General features: G+C 42.2%; 1 protein-coding gene across 4 annotated transcripts in view; it reads right to left on the reverse strand.

Annotated features, from left to right (window-relative positions):
- Window positions 1–20,128, reverse strand: part of ltbp1 (latent transforming growth factor beta binding protein 1) — a 345,179-nt gene that overhangs the window by 259,997 nt on the left and 65,054 nt on the right. For all 4 annotated transcript variants that reach the window (XM_061964602.2, XM_061964595.2, XM_061964590.2 and 1 more), the window contains exon 3: window positions 6,095–6,431. In XM_061964602.2, coding sequence (XP_061820586.2) covers window positions 6,095–6,431 — 337 coding nt within the window. The remainder of the gene's footprint in view (window positions 1–6,094; window positions 6,432–20,128) is intronic.

Raw genomic sequence — 20,128 nt, forward strand, 5'->3', positions numbered from 1 at the left:
TCTGCATTTGACCCATCCCCTTGTTCACCCCCTGGGAGGTGAGGGAAGCAGTGGGCAGCAGCGGTTATTTTAAAAAAAAACAGCATCCTGGCACCATACGTATTCTTTCTCAGCTGTTTGTAAATGTTGCAGTTTATAAATAAAGGTTTATTTAAAAAAATAAATAAATAAACATTTAAAAATACAAAAAAAAAATTGTTAAAAAGCCTCTGCGCATGCGCATAGCATAGATCTAACGAATCGATGACTAAATTATTAGGCAACTATTTTTATAATCAATTTTAATCGATTTAATCGATTAGTTGTTGCAGCCCTAGTCACAACACAAACCTCAACCCTCATCTGAAGAAGTAAGAAATGCCTGCTTAACTATTTTGTTTGGTGTGAATGAAGTATCTTATTGTGTGCACAAATCTTCGAAAACAGGTGTTTTAGTAACATCCACCGACAATATACAGAAGGATTTTCCAAGAAAAAACATTTAATGAGAGGGTCAGGGCTACATATGGCAATGGTGTAGGTCTAATACCAGTAGATTGACAAATGTAATGATATGTTATATATCAGTGTTGCACATGCATGTACATGGGATGTATGTGCATATGCCATACCATTTTAGATAGGGAGAAAGACATTATATCAACACCTATTCTATATATTTGAGAGAAAGCTAATAAACTAACCTTTGAGATGCTGTCATTTCAAGGCTCGGTTTTATTTATTCCTCTTCCCTTTCCACTTGCTCCGGGTAAAACATTGGCTCGTTCGGTTGGATGCTAAAATCAGTCGCTGTTGCAATTTCTAATAAAAAAGTACAATATAATTCTAATGTATGATATTTTACGGCCCCTTATGAGAAGCGTATCTTACTTAAACAATACAAACATGGCTGCAGGGAAGACGTTTCAGTCAGCGTAAGGGGGCAGGGCAAGGAGAGAGCCTAAAAGAAATCCCCCCAAAACGGTTTATATGTACATTAAAAAGTCACAATACGACCCCTTTAAGTTTAATGGTAAACTGGTAAATTTCCTTTTAGCGCAGATAAATATATTGCTTTTTCGGTTGCCCTATGACATCACACTGCCTCTGTGGCTCCTTAAAAGATACCAGCCGAGCTCTGTGGTATGTGATGTCCGCTGTAATATTGGCACATATTACAAATATTACGTTTCTAATGGCTATGCTGATGTTAAATAGCAGACAGCATCAAGGAAGAATCTTAGATTGCACTACGAACATGACGCTATCAAGAATGTATCTGAGCGGATACAGCAGGAGAGTTTTTTAGAAGGAATTTTCGGACGGAGAATGATGGAAACACAACTTTTGAATGTCTCGGAGTTCATTCATAATGCTCTTTGGACTGATGGAAGGAGTTTTAAATCCGAAAGAAAAAAATGTTCGTTGTTCCAGATACAGGTTACTATTGTTCTGGACAATCTTACCAGTTGTGTGGAAAACAGAGTTATTGCTAACCAGTTTGGAGTGCACAAATCCAGCGTGAAGAGGCTTGTGTACGCTTTATTATTTGCCTTGTAATAGATATACCTGCTTCATTTTCTTCCATCTAATTCGTTTTTCGTTCAGGAGTCCGTATTAAGATGACATTGCACGCGCATTCTGCTTCTCCCTCCACGGCGGGAGCACCTAGAGGCTACGCGGTAAGCACCGCAGGACACGCCCCTCCACGTGCCGCGCAGACCGCGACCACGCGCCTCCACAACCGGAGGCAATCTGCAATCAGCGCACCTGGACTTGATGAGGAACAGCAGCATAAAGGCTCACTCTGCAGACTACACTGCGCCGGAACGTAGCATCTGTTTACAGCAAGCTTCGCGTCTCTGGCTCCTCTCCTGTGTTTGCTCTCCTTGTTCCCTTGCTCCTTGTTCTGACTTGTCTCTGTCGTTTCCCTTCTCCCGCAGTTGTCTCCGTTACTTTAGAAGTGAGCCGTGCGCCTCACTTCTCTGGATCTCCCCCTGGACCCTGACTGCCTTCCTCAACTACCCCACTTTTGGACCCGGACCTCAGGACGTCTCTCTCCAGCCCCACAGACCTCACTTGGATCACGGACCTCTTTTGCCCAGCCCCTTTGGACTTGTTTGCCTCCACAACTAACACACACTTCCAACAACCTCTGGTCAATACTATCTGGTTAGTTTCTACACATAATCCCGCATGCACACACATAGTAGCATACACACTCCATGTATACATCAAAAGCTCAATAAAACCCATTGAGCGAGACTTCCTGTGTCGTGCCGTCTCCTTCCCCCTAGTCGTACCTAACAGACATTCTCCATTTCCTTAGCTACCTTCTTCAATAAATCTCTGGTGTTTTTCCTACCATCAACGCACTTGAAAATGTTCTGTTCTTTTAGTCTACTCCTCATTACAATTGTTGCTACGTTTTTATTGAATGGTATCTGCTTACGGGTTATGTCCTACCCGACGAGATTGGCACATGCGCGATACGAAATGTCCCCTCCGATGCACACATCCACTCGAGAGATCTGGTTTCCAATCGCATAATCCAGGTCTGGTAGTCCAACTTTTCAAAATCCGAACACAATTGGATGAAGGTGTTTCCGTAGGTTGTAGAATGCTTATTAAGAGCTGAACTATTTAAGAAATTTGACTAATTTAGGGCAAGGACACAAGTACTGACTGTTATGCAGACAACACACAGCTTTGTGTATCAATTAAACGAATAGTCTATCAAAACTACAGGCATGTCTTGAAAATAACAAGAAATGGATGACTTCTAACTTCTTACTATCAAACTTAGATAAAAGTGAAATTATAGTACTTGTCTGACAGCAAAGTCATCTATGATACAACTGCTCTAGAGGGTTTTGCTCAGAAGAATTTAGAAACATTGACGTTAGGGCTAGCTAGCTAGGGTCCCCTCTGATGGCTTCATTGTTATATGTCTCTTCCACGGGGGCTGGCGGGTGACTTGCGACTCTCTTTCAAAATTCGAAAGGGGCATTGTTTTTTTGTGTGTTTTGTAAGCAACCACAACTCTAGCTTCCTGAGAGAGAGAGAGCGAGACAGAGAGAGAGAGAGAGAGAGAGAGAGAGAGAGAGAGAGAGAGAGAGAGAGAGAGAGAGAGAGAGAGAGAGAGAGAGAGAGATTTAACTTGGAGATTTCTATAAAGGTTATGGCAAATATTTTCCCGAAAATACGCAGTGAGACTATAAAGTATGTTTTATTCGATCACTCGATAAATCGAACAAACTAATCGATAAGATTACTCAATAAAATAATCAATAGCTGTAGCCAGACTTACAAAAAATATCAGGATATAGATTTTAGGCCACAACGGCCATTCCTAGTTGTTATCCATGTTTTTGTGTTGATTTAAAATAAAAAAAATAAAAAATGATTGAATGATACACGGGTTACGTTGTACTTCCACAGTGTATCGACTACGTAATTTTTTTTCACTCACATAATCAGTTCTCAATTTTTTGGTACAGTAGTAATTTATGCGAGTGCGTACATAATAAGGTTGTTTATGATAAACCGATTCGACCCAATATCCGGATCGAGAAGTGGCCGGCTTGGCTATAACGGTTACAGTCCCCTCAATCGATAAGATTCAGCTGTGAATATTTCGGTTAATCGAGCTAAACACATGAACTGGTTATCGTGCCGAACTAGAAATCAGTTGACGGCTTTTGCCTTTAAAAGCGACATGAGACCAAGGGTTGTCTGTGAAAAGAGTCACGTTACATTTCTTACATAACTGGAGACGAGAATAGACGTAGATACATGGTCCTTGTGTCGCGCGAGACTCGCGATCAGTAGACAGTTTATCTTTAAAAACAATGCGAGAGTCACGACTGCCCGCCAAATAATCCTTATAATCCGGTGCGCCCTGTTATTCTCATGGCATTCAACTGATCAGTTATCTAAGAAGATGTTTGTCCTCTTATCCGAGTCGTTTTCATTAGTTCATGCTCATTGGACTGGACAGATCTAGTGCAAAGGTCCTAAATATTTATCCTCAATCATGACGAAGTGTACGCACAGAAAATAATGCTTTTGTTCTATTGTGGTGTAAAAAAGAATGTTTCTATCAACAAATGTTAACCATAGTATTGAATCATTCATACACCATATCTAATCTTTTTGAATCGTTCATACACTAAATCGAATCATATCGAATCGTTCATACACTGAATCGAATCGCATTGAATGCTTCTGTTTTATAAATAAATCGTTTTTTATCGCATCGTGACCCATGTATCGAGATGCAAATCGAATCGTCCATCACAATGAGATTTATATCCCTAGTATGGAACCAGCAAACATCGTAACCCGAGGTCCACCTGTATCAGAGGGAGAGGACATCTATACTGTATATTAGGGATGTCCCGATCCGATATTTGGATCGGATCGGCTGCCGATATTTGCCAAAAATTGCGTATCGGCAAGGCATGGGAAAATGCCGATCCAGATCCAGCTTTAAAAAAAAAGTCCGGTCCGTGTTTTCCAACGCACCGATTTAAATAATACATTCCACTTTTCTGCTGCTCCGTAATTTCCGTTCCGCATTTTCCAGCACACCTTCAACACATCCACAAGTCTGTGAATTCTCACGCAGTTGCTTTTAGCTGCTGGCATTACACGACAGGCTCTTCTCACTCTTTCCTGTGTCTTCCTCTCACAGACAGCAAGTGCACCTTCTTACACACGTCACATACTGTCACGTCATACGTCACATACTGTCACGTCATACGTCACATACGTATACCTCCTCCCCGAGCAGAGAGGTAGCAGCATGGCTAACGTTAGCTGTGATGCTAGCGCAGCCGTGCGAGCAACGCTCCCTCTAAGGTGCTCGCCTGTGCAATTGCGCACTGTTTAAGCGCCCTCTGCGCATAGCAAATCTATGCCACGCACAAAATCAAATAAAAAAATAAGCGCATAACAATTTTCGACACACGGACACGACAGAGAAAACGGTTTTCGTCATCATTGTTCAAATATTGTGACGTCTGTCGAGACGCTTATCTCCATTCGGTGCCACACATCCACACCATCAAAATGCCGATGCAAAAATTTCCACATCAACACCGTATGAAAAAATGTGTGATTTTTTTTGTTGTGATTTCCTTCTCTGCATGAAAGTTTAAAAGTAGCATATACTAATGCAGTATGAAGAAGAATGTTTTAATGTAGACATGCAAGCCTTGAAAGAAAATTTTGAAAATCAAGACTACATTTCCTGCAAATGGGTGCATTTCTACCCTATATTTTAACTTTAGATTTATTCTCATATCAAACTCTTTTGGCTGTCTTTTAGACACTTACATCAGGCGCCCCCCTCCACACCCTGGATTATAAATAATGTAAATAATTCAATGTGATTATCTTGTGTGATGACTGTATTATGATGATAGTATATATCTGATAGTATATATCTGTATCATGAATCAATTTAAGTGGACCCCGACTAAAACAAGTTGAAAAACTTATTCGGGTCTTACCATTTAGTGGTCAATTGTACGGAATATGTACTTCACTGTGCAACCTACTAATAAAAGTCTCAATCAATCAATCAAAACACATAGAATCATCATACTGCTGTGATTATATGCATCAAGTGTTCATTCAAGGCTATGGCAAAATATCGAGATGTATATTGTGTATCGCAATATGGCCTTAAAATATCGCAATATTAAAAAAAGGCCATATCGCCCAGCCCTAGTTCAATGATGCCATTTCTGTTTGTCATGTACAATTGTGTCTATTTTGTGTTTATCCTTGAATAAACAGGTCAGTTTCTTGTTACCAACCATTGTGTATTATTCAAACTCCCCTAATTCAGCTGGCTAGTTGTTATCAAGAGTACTAAAACCCTTTTCAACATGATTCTGACAACTAAGTAGGCTAAATAACTTTAAACTTTAATACATGCTCGGATAGGCCAGTAACGGTCAGTATCGGTATCGGTCAGTATCGGTATCGGATCGGAAATGCAAAAACTATATCGGTATCAGATCGGAAGTGCAAAAACCTGGATCGGGACATCCCTACTGTATATAGTCTAATGCAAATAAAGGTTGAATGAAAAAGTGGAACTTACTGCTGTTGGATGTGTTGCTGGGTATAATATGGCCGTACAAGCAGTGGGGAAGGTTTGACAGTCAGTTTCATTTGAGCGATGTTGTCAGGCTGTGGTGGGGGCAGGTCATAAGCATCAGGCAGAACTTGCTGAGGTATGGGACGCTGCGGTACAGCGTTGTGTCCATTTACAGGACTGCTGTTGTGATCATTGGTCGCTCCTTTCCCAGGCTGTGCTGGAAGGGTTTGTGTGGGCACAGTCTTCTGCTCACATGCCTTCCCGCTTGAGCCAGGCTTGCAGACACAGAGCTGAGGCCTAAGGCACATTCCTTTGTTTTGGCACTGGGGGATGCAGTTTGCTGGAATACAAAATCCAGACAGATGAGTTTAGAAAAGGAAGATGGTGATAAGAGGACAGACATGTACACATGGATGCACAGATGAATAAATACAATCATGATTAGTTTTGTTTTTAGAACACAAACAATAAATATAACATTTGACCCAATAATTAAACATTGGCAAAAAACTAGGAAAGAGATTTTTGTGACCATTGACCTCAGCTCCTGGATTCTTCTTGAATATCATACACAATATTCCTGTGTTAAGCAGAGTGCAGTAGTACCTCGACTTACAAGTACCCCGACATAAGAGTAATTTGAGATGCTGCTATTTGTTATGCGTTAAATTGCGAGCAAAATTTGAGTTACGAGCCTCCCTGTCGCTAGTTGGTGTCACAAATGCCACAGTGAACCTTGTAAAATTCGACCAAAACATCTGGTTTTACTCGCTAGCATTAGTTTATTGCTTGAGATTGACATTACTTTATATTTCAAGCATGGGGAGAAAGTGAGTGTGAAGGAGAATGCAGTATTTCATTAGCTGCAAACATACTTTCTCAAACCTCTCATATCATAACACAACATTGTTCTGCTCATTATTCGTGATGAGGCTGGTGGCGGTGGCGTTGTAAGCAAACCATTTCTGTCGTTCCTCATGGGACGACTACTCTTGTTGATATGGCTGTTGTTGTGACCATTGTCTCTCGGCCCTGTCCCGGTTGCTGAATTAGTCAATCCTATCTTCTTTCTCTGTATACTTCTGTCCCCTTTCTATGGACGTATTATTGTAGCAAAAGTATTTACAAACGTGCATCTCAATCTGTGTGTGTGTAATCCAATTCACGTGTGTGTGAACTAATGTGTGTGTCTGTATATCAATCCGAGTGTTAGTAATCAGATACGTTCATTTTAGATCCGCGTGTGTGTGTTTTAAGTTGTCTAACTGTCCCTAATCAGCAAGAACCCTTGATGGTATATGTCGGGGGTCAGCAACCCGCGGCTCTAGAGCCACTTGGTGGCTCCATGGACCTTTTTCAAAAATTTAGGGCAATTGAAAAAACAATTTGGGTGAAAAATATGTTTTTTGTTGGAATATGGTTTCTGTCGGAAGACAAACATGACACAAATATTCCTAATTGTTAGAAAGCCCACTGTTTAATATGTTTGTGCTTATGCTTCACTGATGAGAGTAATTGGCGAGCGCCGGTTTGTCCTACTAATTTTGGCGGTCCTTGAACTCACCGTAGTTGTGGACTGTGACGCAACGGTTTGTTTACATGTACAACTTTCTCCGACGCTGCCACAGAAAGACGTGTTTTATGCCACTCCTTATTTGTTACATTTTGTCAACCAAATGTTTTATGTTGCGCGTGAATGTACAAAGGTGAGCTTTGTTGATGTTACTGACATGTTGGAGTGCTAATCAGGCATATTTGGTCACTGCATGACTCCATGCTAATCGATGCTAACATGTCATTTAAGCTAGCTGTATGTATGTATTGCATCATTATGCCTCATTTATAGGTATATTTGAGTTCATTTAATTTCCTTTACTTATGTCATTTGGGTATTTCATTTATATTTGCATGACTCATTACACATTGTCTGTATGTAATTTTGGCTGCATTTCTGATAGTATTTTGTGCGCCATGTTGTTCCGGACCACAGCAAACGTTACCCAGCTTGCAAAGATTGTAATAAATCTATTAGAAGAAGACAGCCTGACGTTTCCTTTAACTAGGACACACACATCTATACCTTTGACCATTCTATGACACTTCCAGAAGTTATCTCACCCCCTGAGAAATGTTACTAATGTTTTCCAATGTTGTAAAAATGTGAAGAATAAATATTACATTAAAAAACATTCCTGTCAATGAAGATTTGCATCAGCCTGCTACATACGGTCATTTTGATAATAGGCTAATATAGCTATTATAGACACTTACATCATGTGTTGTCTTCATTATAACACTTATATAAGACTTTAAAAGTAATTGTGATAGTATGGCTATTATAGCTAATATAGACACTTACATCATGTGTTGTCTTCATTATAACACTTTATATAATACTTTTAAAGTCAATTTGATAGTAGGCTTGTATAGCTAATATAGACACTTACATAATATGTTATCTTCATTATAACACTTATACAAGACTTTTAAAGTCATTTTGTTAGTAGGCTAATACAGCTAATATAGACACTTACATTATGTGTTGCCTTCATTAAAACATATATATAAGATTTTTAAAGTCATTTTGATAGTATGCTGCTACAGCTAATATAGACACTTACATCACGTGTTGCCTTCATTATAACACTTATATAAACCTTAATTTTTTGCGGCTCCAAACAGATTACTTTTTTGTATTTTTGGTCCAATATGGCTCTTTCAACATTTTGGGTTGCCGACCCCTGGTATATGTACACGTGACACACTCAATCAATCAATCACAGTTACTTGAACTACGGCGAGCTGCGAAAACCAAAGATCTGTTATGTAGGACTAGATGTTACAATCCCCTATTGCATACTTGAGACACCTATGCGACTCTGTGGGATGGTCAAGTGAGTGAAGGCATTCTCTGGGTTATCAAGTGGGCGCCCCCCTTCCTCAGTGTTTCGCTGATAGGCCCACGACACCATCAGAGGGTTCAGCAAAGAGTCCCAGCGTACCACGATCACTCCCTAGATGCCATCAACTCACTTGAAAGCCGAGGTGGAGTCCCTTCACTTGACCCACAGCCACTGACTCCCCTTTTCAGCGGCTTTGGAAACGACTTTCACTGCCTGCCGGTGGGCCTTCCCTCGCACTCCCATTTCCCTGAGGATCCTGGATGTTGAGGTGGCCACGAACCCTTTACAGCCTACTTCCACTGGGCGTACCCTCGCTTTCTAGCCTTGTTGTTGCACATCGGCTGTACCTCAGCTTCTTGCGCTCGTAAGCCTTCTCCATTGCACTCTCCCAGGGCACCATGAGCTCTATGATGTACATGAGCCTGACCGATGTTGACCACAGAACAAGATCTGGCCGCAGGTTGGTGGATGCGATCTCAACTGGGAAGCAGAGCCTCTGGCCCAGGTCTGCCAGCAGTTTCCAGTCCCGTGCCCGCCTAGCTGTCCAGTGTCTGGTCTTGTGGTGGTGAGGTTGGCTTGACCCTCGCCCTCCCGGACAAATGTTGTTGCTTGCCAACGGGATGACGGGGGAGGAAGGGCATTGACACTTGTCCGTCGACTTTCCAGCACTGCTGCAAGACACTTTAACAGCTGATTGTGCCGCCAGGTGTAACGGCCTTGGGTGAGGCTGGTCTTGCAGCCCACCAGGATGTGCTTCAGTGTTGCTGAACTCGGACATAGAGGGCATGTGGAGTCTTCACCATACAACTGGTTGAGTTTTTTTGGAGAAGGCAGGACATCGTAGGCAGCCCTGATGGTAAAGCTTGCCCTGAATCCCTCCATCTCCCACAGCTCTTTCCCGGAGATCTTCCTCTTCTCCACTCCTTCCCATGCCATCCACTGCCCTTGCTTTGCCTGCGCCACAGCTTGTGCGCACCTTCTTACTTCCTCTTCCCGACGTACCTCCTGGACCACCAGCTTGCGTCTCTGCGATGGAGGGGCCTTGCTCCAGGCTGGTGTACTGGCCCCGAGGCCAAGACCACTCCTCCCCTGCTGTACTCAGCCCACAATGTCTCTGTGCCTGAGTGCTGCTTTAGCCTGCTCAGTTGCAGCCAATGAGGTCCATTTCCTCCCAGGGGACAGGATGGGGGCAACTTGGGCTACAAATGGATCACTCGAATCCAGTAGCATCATCTCCAGTCTGACTTTGGCGCACTTGAACTTGTCTAAAAGACTGGAAATGGGCAGTTCTAGCATTCCTTTGCTGTTGAGCCCAATACTGCTGAGGCACCTGGGAAAGCCAAGCCACTTCCTTGCATATGAGCTAACCAGTCTCTTCAGCTTTTCCACCTTAGAGAGTGGGACTTCATAGAGGGTTAGTGGCCACAATAGGCGTGGAAGTAGTCCATACTGCATGCACCAGAGCTTCAGCTTGCCAGGAAGCAGGGTTCTGTCGATGTTCTCCAGGCCGCTGGCTGCCTCTTTCCTGAGCTGATCTACTTGCTCTTTGTCTTTGAGGGAGGCATCATACCAACGACCTAGGGACTTCACAGGCTTCTCGGAGACTGTTGGAATAGGTTCCTCACCAATGTGAAAGCGGCGGTGTGACAGTTTCCCCTTGTCAATAGAGATGCTTCTGGACTTGCTTGGCTTGATCTTCATGCGAGCCAGCTCAATGTTTTCTTGGAGCTTTCTTAGAAGCCGTACAGTGCAAACCTTGGTTGTGGTGAGTGTTGTGAGGTCATCCATGTAGGCTCTGACAGGCGGCAGCCTCAGGCCAGGTTTTGTTAGCTGTCCTCCAACCACCCATCGCGATGCCCGGATGATCACCTCCATGGCCATGGTGAAGGCCAGCGGGGAGATGCAGCCGGCCATGATTCCCACTTCCAGGTGTTGCCATGCTGTGTGTGGTGTACTCTGCAGTTGTCACGCAGAGCAGGACGTCCTGGAAGTAGACCTTGACAAGGGTTGGGAGTAGGGCTGCAACAATTAATCGATTGAATCGATTAATAAAATAGTTGGCGATTAATTTAGTCATCGATTCGTTGGATGTATGCTATGCGCATGCGCTAAGGCTCTTTTTTTTTAAATTTTTTAATTGTATTTATTTATTTTTAAATTTTCTAAACCTTTATTTATAAACTGCAACATTTACAAACAGCTGAGAAACAATAATCAAAATAAGTACAAAAACAGTACAAAACAGCGCCAGGGCGGCGCTGAGGCTACGTCTCATGAGGTGGCAGTAAGCCAGCCAATGATGTGTCATGTGCAGCTCACGTAACCCGCAGTCTCCTTTGCCTGGAAACATTCGAAAAATGGTGGAGGAAAACAGTACGGATAGTTCAGCGGAGAAACATCTTGAGGTAATGCTTTAATGGAGAAAAGTGTACGACCTAAGTCGTCAAAAGTGTGGGAACACTTTACTTTAAAGACTTCAAAGAAGACCGTTTCCTGCAAAATGGGACGGAAGTACAACATTGCTTCAGGAGCACCTGAAGAGGAAACATGTTGGAGCCATGGATGAAGGGAACTCACGGTACGTAACTTTTTAAGTCCATAGTCCGGGTACATTGATCCGTTGTGTCCTTCTTTATGTGTTTTTAATCTTTTGTTAACGAGGAGATTTTTTTTAAGGAAGGGAAGCAGCAACAGTTGTGTATTAACTTTCAGAGTGTTAGGAACTTCTTGGAGAGTGCATTTTCTGTGTTGTTTTGAGTCGCAACAGGCATTCATGAGTTCAGCTTTTTTATGAGTAACGTTAACGTTATCCCTTTGTTGCAACGCGGGGCTGATAATGTGTCTCCGGCACATTTGACTCCGTTTTGAGAGAGAAAACGCACGGTTACCAATTTCGAAATTAACGTAACAGACAGAAATATCTCAGGTTGGTTTCATAATGGATGAATGTAGCCGGGCCTGATAAAGCTATATAAATATATTTAGATTTGAGTGACGCTTTAGTATTACTAAACGTTATGAAGGTGCTGGAATATTTCATGCTATTATTCAGAGGCAGCCTAAAATGAATCCTTTGTTATTCACAACAGAAACGTGTACAATATCTGATCCAGTTCTGATCTGATGAGTTACATTTCTGTGTTATTATTGCTGTATGCTGCATCCCCAATGTCCATTTATTTCATTATGCTTTTTTTTAATGTGGTGGCGTGTTTGCCTTTTACTTCAGAAATTATTAATTAAATCAACTTCGTATGTATTGAGTTACATGTTCATTATATGGTTTCTCTCATTTCAGAAAGAAACAAGCCAGCATTAGCGACTTGGTACAAAGGAAGGTGTGCACACCACATGAAGCGGCTGCATTGACTGATGCTATCCTGAATATGTTGCTAACTGACATGAGGCCACTATCAACGGTGGAGGATGAAAGTTTTAGACAAATGATTCATGTCCTCAATTAATGTTCCCTCTAATTTTTCATGTGTGTGAGCAAACGCAAAAACTCCCTGAGCATTCAGTGGAGCCCATGTGAGCAACATCAGACGTGCACACTGTGGCTACACCAGCAGCACACCTGTCCCAAACCTGACTAAATAACAAGTTCAATCTCCATCCATCCATTTTCTACCGCTTGTCCCTTTCGGGTTCTGCTGGAGCCTATCTCAGCTGCATTCGGGCGGAAGGCGGTGTACACCCTGGACAAGTCCCCACCTCATCGTAGGGCCAACACAGATAGACAGACAACATTTTCTTATTATTATAATCAAATGACAGCAGTCATTTCCATGAGATGATTTTCTAATATAAGTGTTTAGGCCCACTTACAATGACAATAACAAAAAATATTGTTTTTCATGAACTGTGTACTTGTATTGTTTGTCTGGGTGGAGGTCCTGCTTCGGAAATAATTTGTACCCCTTTCAGACATTGCATTTAGTTCCCATTAAACATTCACATGTTGCACAATGAGATGCAAGCAGGGGATCATGTGTACATTCCTGCAACTTCCTGTTTGTAAAAAATATATTTTTATTAGTATTTATTTAATATACTAACAGCATTTCATATTTATAAATTAAGATTCCCAATAAATGACACTAGAATAAGCACACATTTGATTGGTAAATCATAGTGTAACGACCTGGAATGACACTTTATGTGTGGTGTTGGAGTTGTCCGACTTTTTGTGTGGCTGTAAACGCATCACTGGCTAAGTGCCATATGTGCATGTGTTGGCGCAAGTGAGAAAGAGCGAGCGGCTGCTGTTGATATAACAAAGTTGCTTTTGGTCTGGTTTGTACTGCAGAAAATGACCAGTTTTGCTAGATATATTTTTTTTTACTAATGTTTTGGTGATGTGTTTATGGCCGACAATAAAGAGTTTTGCTCAGTAAAGTGATCGATGGAATTCATGTCCTCAAAGCGTCTCGACAGACGTTACAATATTTGAACAATGATGACGAAAACTGTTTTCTCTGTCGTGTCCATGTGTCGAAAACTGTTATGCGCTTATTTTTTTATTTGATTTTGTGCATGGCATAGATTTGCCGTGCGCAGAGGACGCTAGAGCAGTGCGCAATTGCACAGGCACGCACCTTAGAGTGAACGTTGTCCTCAACCCTGGTTACACTCTTCCCTCGAGGACCCATTATACCAAAGTGATGGAGAGGAAGTACGAGCAGACATTCCAAGCAGTGTAGACTGACATAAAAGCCACCCAGATCAAAATTGCTCTCACTACTGATGTGTGGACAATTGTAGCCACGGAAGCCTACCTTGGCAATACATGCCGTTACATTGGAGAGGAATGGAACATGAAGTCAATCTGCCTTACGACCATGCCACTAGAGGAAAGACATTCAGCATCCAACATTGCAGAATGGTTGGAATAGGTAGTAGCCAGGTTTGAAATTCCCCCAAGCAAAATTATTGCTATTGTGCATGACAATGGTGCACTTTATAAAAAAAAACATTTTTGTAACATTTTCCTTGTTTTATTTGGCAAGTTGACTGGTGCCAGTATGCTGTTTTTTTTCAATAAAATACTGGAAAGGATAGAAATGTAGTTTGTCTCTTTTAGAATAGAATAGAATAGAATAGAATAGAATATATCTTTATTTTCATTGTACATTGTACAACGAAATTGCAAGCAAAAAATTTTTGATCCGATTATTAATCGATTAATCGAAGTACCGTAATAATCGACAGATTAATTGATAATCAAATTAGTTGTTAGTTGCAGCCCTAGTTGTGAGAGCTGCTGGGACCCTGAAGTAGTCGAAAGCTGTCCACAGGAGGTTGTGAGGGATTGAGCCAAAGGCATTGGCGAGATCCAGGAAAACCACATAAAGGTCTGTTCTGTCCTTCTTGGTAACCTGGATCTGATGCCAGATGACACTAGCATGTTCCATGCAACCGGGGAAACCTGAGATGCCTGCTTTCTGGATTGATGTGTCAATCAGGTTGTTTCTTTGCAGGTATCCTGCCAGCCTGTGAGCAACCACGCTGAAGAAGATTTTTCCCTCAACATTTAGAAGGCTGGTCTGGCGGAATTGGCCGATTTCTGATGAGTCCTCTTCTTTGGGGATAAGGATTCCACCGGCTCTTCGCCAGGAAGTTGGTATCTCCTTCTTTTGCCTCACGACTCTCATCAGCTTCCAGAGGAAGTGCAGGACATCTGGTGCGTTTTTGTTGAGCCTGTATGGAACTCCGTTGGGACCTGGAGCTGATGCGACCTTTGCTCTGCGCACGGTTTTGTCTACTTCACTCCATCTGGGTTGGCTGATGTTTAGAACGTGCGCTGGTGGATTGACTGGTTGCATGTCAGGTGGGAGTGTAACCTCTTCACGGTGTCGGACGTCTGTGCTGGATTTTTGCAGATGTTCTTCCAGGTCGGCCTTTGACACTTCAAGTCTTCCAGACTTCTCCTTTGTGAACAGACTTTTCAAAAATTTGAAGGGATCTTTGTAGAAGCGTGTTCTTGTTTGCTCCTTCCTTCTGCGTTTCCTCAGAAGGTTTTCAGCTCTCCTCAGTGTTGCAAGCCTACTCTGGATCTCTTCCTGCAGCAGGTTTACGGCCTCCTTCTCCTCCTCTGTGGCCTTCCTCCATTGCTTCTTTCGTTGCCTCTTCTCCTTGACTAGGCGGTCTATTTCTGTCTGCCTTATGGACTTAGTGGGGATTGATGGAGCAGATCGTTTTGCTTCGACCACTCCGAACCGTTCCACTCCATAGGCATAAATTAGATCCCCCATTCTCTCCAACTTCTTCATGGGGGTGCCTCTGGTCCCTTCTATGATGTTGCAGAGATCAGTGTTGACCTCTTTCCACAGTGTCCTGTTATTATTATCATGAAAAAAATATACAGTAGTGAATGGGGAATGTCAAATGTGGCGTTTCGCATGAGAAAGGGTTCAATTGCGTGACTGTCTCGCTCAAAGCGTAGAGTTTGGCAGCTCTAAGCAAGTGTTCGAGCGTGGTCCATCGTTGTTGACTTCAACGCAGAATAACACTATCAGCAAGTTGCCGACTAGTGGTCACAGACAGAACACTCTTTTTACATGTTTAAATCGCTGTACAGCCAGATCGAAATAACCAATCCCAGACCAAGCCATCAATCCACTGTGCCTACGTTTCACCAACCACGGAAGACACTAAGCAATTTAAACCAATCGCAAACAATGTAAGGTGGGTCTTGGCATTTCTCTTTTACACACCTCAGCTGTAAGTTGTTTCTGATTGTTTTTTTATTGGGTGGTGTCTTCCGTGGCTGGTTCAATGTACGCACACGCAAATTGTATTACACGCACGCACACGTTGTATTACCCGCTCACGAACCTGGATGCGCTCGCTCAAATCTTACACGGCAGAAGTGTCATAAAAGTCACGTGTAAAAACATCAGCCAATATAGGGTTCCTGCTTCTCGCAGATCTTGGATACGCACGCAAAGATTATATTACACGCATGCACTTCTGAATGTGCGCGTGTAGTGGGGTTGATTATTCTACTTGTCAACAATTACATATGTATTGTTTTCTTGTGTTTTAGTTGTATATAAACTGTATCTAATTTAACAACAATGTATTGTGAAGGAGATTAGCACCCCATAGTGGGCCCATGCAGACCTGACTAGTGTAGTCTAATGCACATCAGTAGCCACGTGTACATTGAAAACATTTACTTAATCTGATCATCATTCAGATTAGAATGGAAAAAAAATAACTGATTATGATCTGCATTTTAATGCATCACACCTTAAATCGGGATACTTTACTTTGACATGCGCAGAACCTAACTTAAACCGAAAGGTGTTATTATTTGTGCTTTGGCGCCATCTTTTGGACGAGTTTGCTCAGGTGCTTAAGAAGCAGTATACTTCTACAGTTATCAAACATGGCTTTGTGCATTTCTGCTCGTCCAACGTTATCACGGTATTAATTAATAATTTGTTCCTTTGATTCTGTTCACTACTTTTGTTTTACTTCTCTTTTTGAAATGTAGCTGTTCTGTGCTTTTTATGTTGTGATTATGTACGGGTTGCGGCGCACCTTCAGATTCAACATTCTGTGTATGTGTTTGAGGCTAGCAGATAGCACTTAGAATACCTGTAATGTCGTGAATAAAACAGCTCGTTAAAATGACAACTGGATCCCTTCATCGACACATGACACTCCAGACCATTCTTTTGTTTTTGCTAGCCTCATTTTAGAGATACAATCTCAACACCATATAACGCTATGGCAACTCATTTTTATCCCGGTTAGGCTTTTAATCCGATTAAATGTGTCCATGTGCACATAGCTAGTGATGTCAGCCCGGAGCCATCAAAACTTGGGTAAGTGTACTTTTTAATCGCTCTCACAATGTAGTTCGTAAAACATAGTTTTGTGAACGTATGTGTCCTTTCTGTTCATAATAACATTTGTTGAGTTTATTTCAGTCATATTTTACACTTTTTGAGTTGTTTTAACTTGTGGACGTTATTTGGTCGAGTGTTTTTGTGTGACACAGCCACAAAGACGTTAGTAGTTATTTGGCAAACGAGGAGCTAACTGTGTTTTGTCCTATTTTGTTTGTTCTCCAATAGATGTTGGAGGTGTTTTATTACTGTGTGAAGCCAACATATGTCTGTTACTATCAGAATAAACTGCTTCTACGTCTGAGTTAAGTCAAATACAACGCAGGCCGCTACACTCGCACACGTTGTATTATACGCTGATGAATCTGGATCTAACATGGTAGAGGTGTCGCAAAAGTCACTTAGTAAGCATGTAGAGGGTTGAGATACACTTTTGCAAATAATTTTGCTACAATGATACTTCAATACACTTTGGTGTTTCTATCTTAACCAAACTGATTGAGTCACATGGCCACCCCACATAGCGTGGGTTCAGTTGGTTATCTTTTACATAATAATAGCATTCTAGACCTGCTCCATGTGTAAAGTGCCTTGTGATTTGGCGCTACAGAATTAAAACTGGCTTGACAGTCAGCTAAACGCTGACAGATCATTTGACTTTTGACATTCCATGGCCACAATAGAGCTGCTAGTCCTCATATGTGAAGGCGGAGGGGCGGAGGCTTTTTCTCCATATGGAGACTTGTCTGTACTTGCATTCTCGTGGACTTGTCAAACATCAACATTCACAAGATCTGGGCTGTTCAACTCCAAAGACGGCAACTTGCCAATAACAGTGAAAATGCGTGGATGTGGTCTTGAGCTCCACTTTTCAGCCAAGGATACGTCTGGTTACATTAACTCTGGTTTTCTTGCAGTCAAGGATGCATTACATTATGTTGTCAAGTCTGATATCATTCTAAAACATTTTTTGTTTGCCCATTCTCAAAGATTTATTTTGCCATATGAACTTGCATAAAACATTTGCCAGGTTATTACAGTGGAAAGTCTTACGTCTTTGCAGCTGCAGTGCAAATAAAAATACAATTAAAAAAGTGCTTTAGAAAGTCTTACTGTCATAATGTGATGATTTGTTCTTTTTGTGTTTTTTCTGTGATGGCACCACAGAAGGTACCACTTACGTAGTACAATAAAAATATATATCTAAACACATATTATCATATTATTTTATATGATACTATATAGATGCTCCGATCGATTAACCACAATCAGTACCAGCCGATTTCCGTAAAAAAACTATGTGATTGGCCAATTCAAATTAATGCTTTTCATAAAGATCACAAAAACCGATCCCTTCGGGTTGATACTTTATTTATATTTGGTCCCCTGGCTGACAGAGGCAGCTGGCAGCTAACAGTGTATGTTCATACAAAGTGTGGAGTCGCACCCGCAGAGAAATAATTATCACTTACATAACGGAAAATAAAGTACATTATTACAAGTATTACTATCACTGCAGGATGAGGCTAAACATGTTACACACCCAGAACGAACAAGCAAGAGCAGACATGCTAATCCCTAAGCAAGCTCTAAACAATAGAAAAAGTAAATGCTTAGTAAAGTTTAAGGAGTGTAGATGAAAGCGTGTTACAGCAGAAAGTAATTAGTTATTAACAGATTACTAAGAGTTAGAGAGAGGATAATGCAACAATGTCTGTTGCTAGGTGGGGGAGGGCGGATCCATTCATGTATCGCTAGTATCAATACCATGGAAAAAAATCGATATATAATTGATATTGGAGTGATTAGATCGATCATTTCAATTTCACAACATCCTTTTTTGTCAGTTTTGTTAATGTTTAAAAATGAATTGAATTATTTCCTTGGCACAGGAGGACTTTGAGAGTAAAAACCAAAGGATTTAAAAGAGTAGAAGATGGTCGTTTTTACTTTTGTTGTGTTTAATTGACTTTTTTTTAGTTCAAACAATTGTATGTAACAAAATAGAATGAGTAGGTAACTTAAATATTGTTATACTGCCGTTCTTTGTTTTTATCTGATTATGATTACGGAATATAAATGTATCATTAAAACATGGGATTGGTATAAGCCAGGGGTTGGCAATAAATTATCCAAAGTATGACAGAGCATGTAGCTAGCGTAGAATTGCTAGTCTGCGCCATACTGAAGCAGAATAAGTGGCTCACGCCAGCCAAGACTTTGAAACAATCTAATCAGCGGACATCTATCCATTAAATTTGGAGAAGCTGCTAATGTTGTGTTTGATGGAGTAGCAGCTGTGAGGAGATACCTTAGAAGTCCACTCTTTAAGGTAAATGCTATACATTATTATTACATTATTTCATAAAAATACTGAACTTGTTTGTACTACATTCTATTGTATTATTTTTCATGCAGTATTTCTAACCTAAATGTTTGATTCATATTTAAAAGACATGTTACAATTGTGATGTTTTGGGGGCCCAAGCACCGGTTAAACTGTTTTTAATTTGGGCCGTCAAGGTTAATGCGATAATAACGAGTTAAATATAAGCTCCTTTACCGGCGCAAATGTTTTAAAGGGGAACATTTAATTTTAATTATTTTTTAATTTTTCCCCTCCCTCAGGGGGGGGGCTCGGCGGGGCGGTTGCTGGTTGTTCCATCTCCATCGTTGGGGTCCCTGCGGGTGGGGTGGGTGGTTCCCGTGGCCCTGTGCCTGGGTGGTCCTGCGGCGGCCGATTTGGGTGGGGTGGCCGGGGGCTGGCCGGGGGCTGGCCTCGCCGCGCTCTCCGGGGGTGGGGGGTGGGCTCGTGGGGGCCCGGTTGCCGGTGGGGCGGGGGCGGTCTTCCCGTCCGGTTGCGGGGAGTCTCTGGGTCCCTCGGGCGGGGCGTCTCGCCTTTCTGCCCGTGTGGGGTGTGGTCTCTCGCTGGCTTGGGGTCTGGCTGTCCCCTGCTTTTCTCGTGCCCTGTCCTCTGCCGGGTGCGTCTGTCTGCGGCCTGCTGCTGGCCCTTGTGGGCGGTACGGTGGGTCGGGCTCTGGGGTTCCTGTCGCTGGCCGGCTTGGCTGCGTGGGGGCGGTGGTCCCTGGTTCCCCGGGCGCCACGCCTCCTGTTTGTGGGTTGGGCTCTCGGGGGTGATGGGGCCGTGCTCTGGCTCCCACGCACTCTGGGAGTCGAATGTATTGTACATGCAAATTCACATATGCTCACATACGTACATAGGTACCTACGCTCCCACATACATACACAAATACAGTACATATTTACCTACCTAA

This window comes from Nerophis lumbriciformis, linkage group LG02 (genome assembly GCF_033978685.3).
Source record: "Nerophis lumbriciformis linkage group LG02, RoL_Nlum_v2.1, whole genome shotgun sequence".
Taxonomy (NCBI): Eukaryota; Metazoa; Chordata; class Actinopteri; order Syngnathiformes; family Syngnathidae; genus Nerophis; species Nerophis lumbriciformis.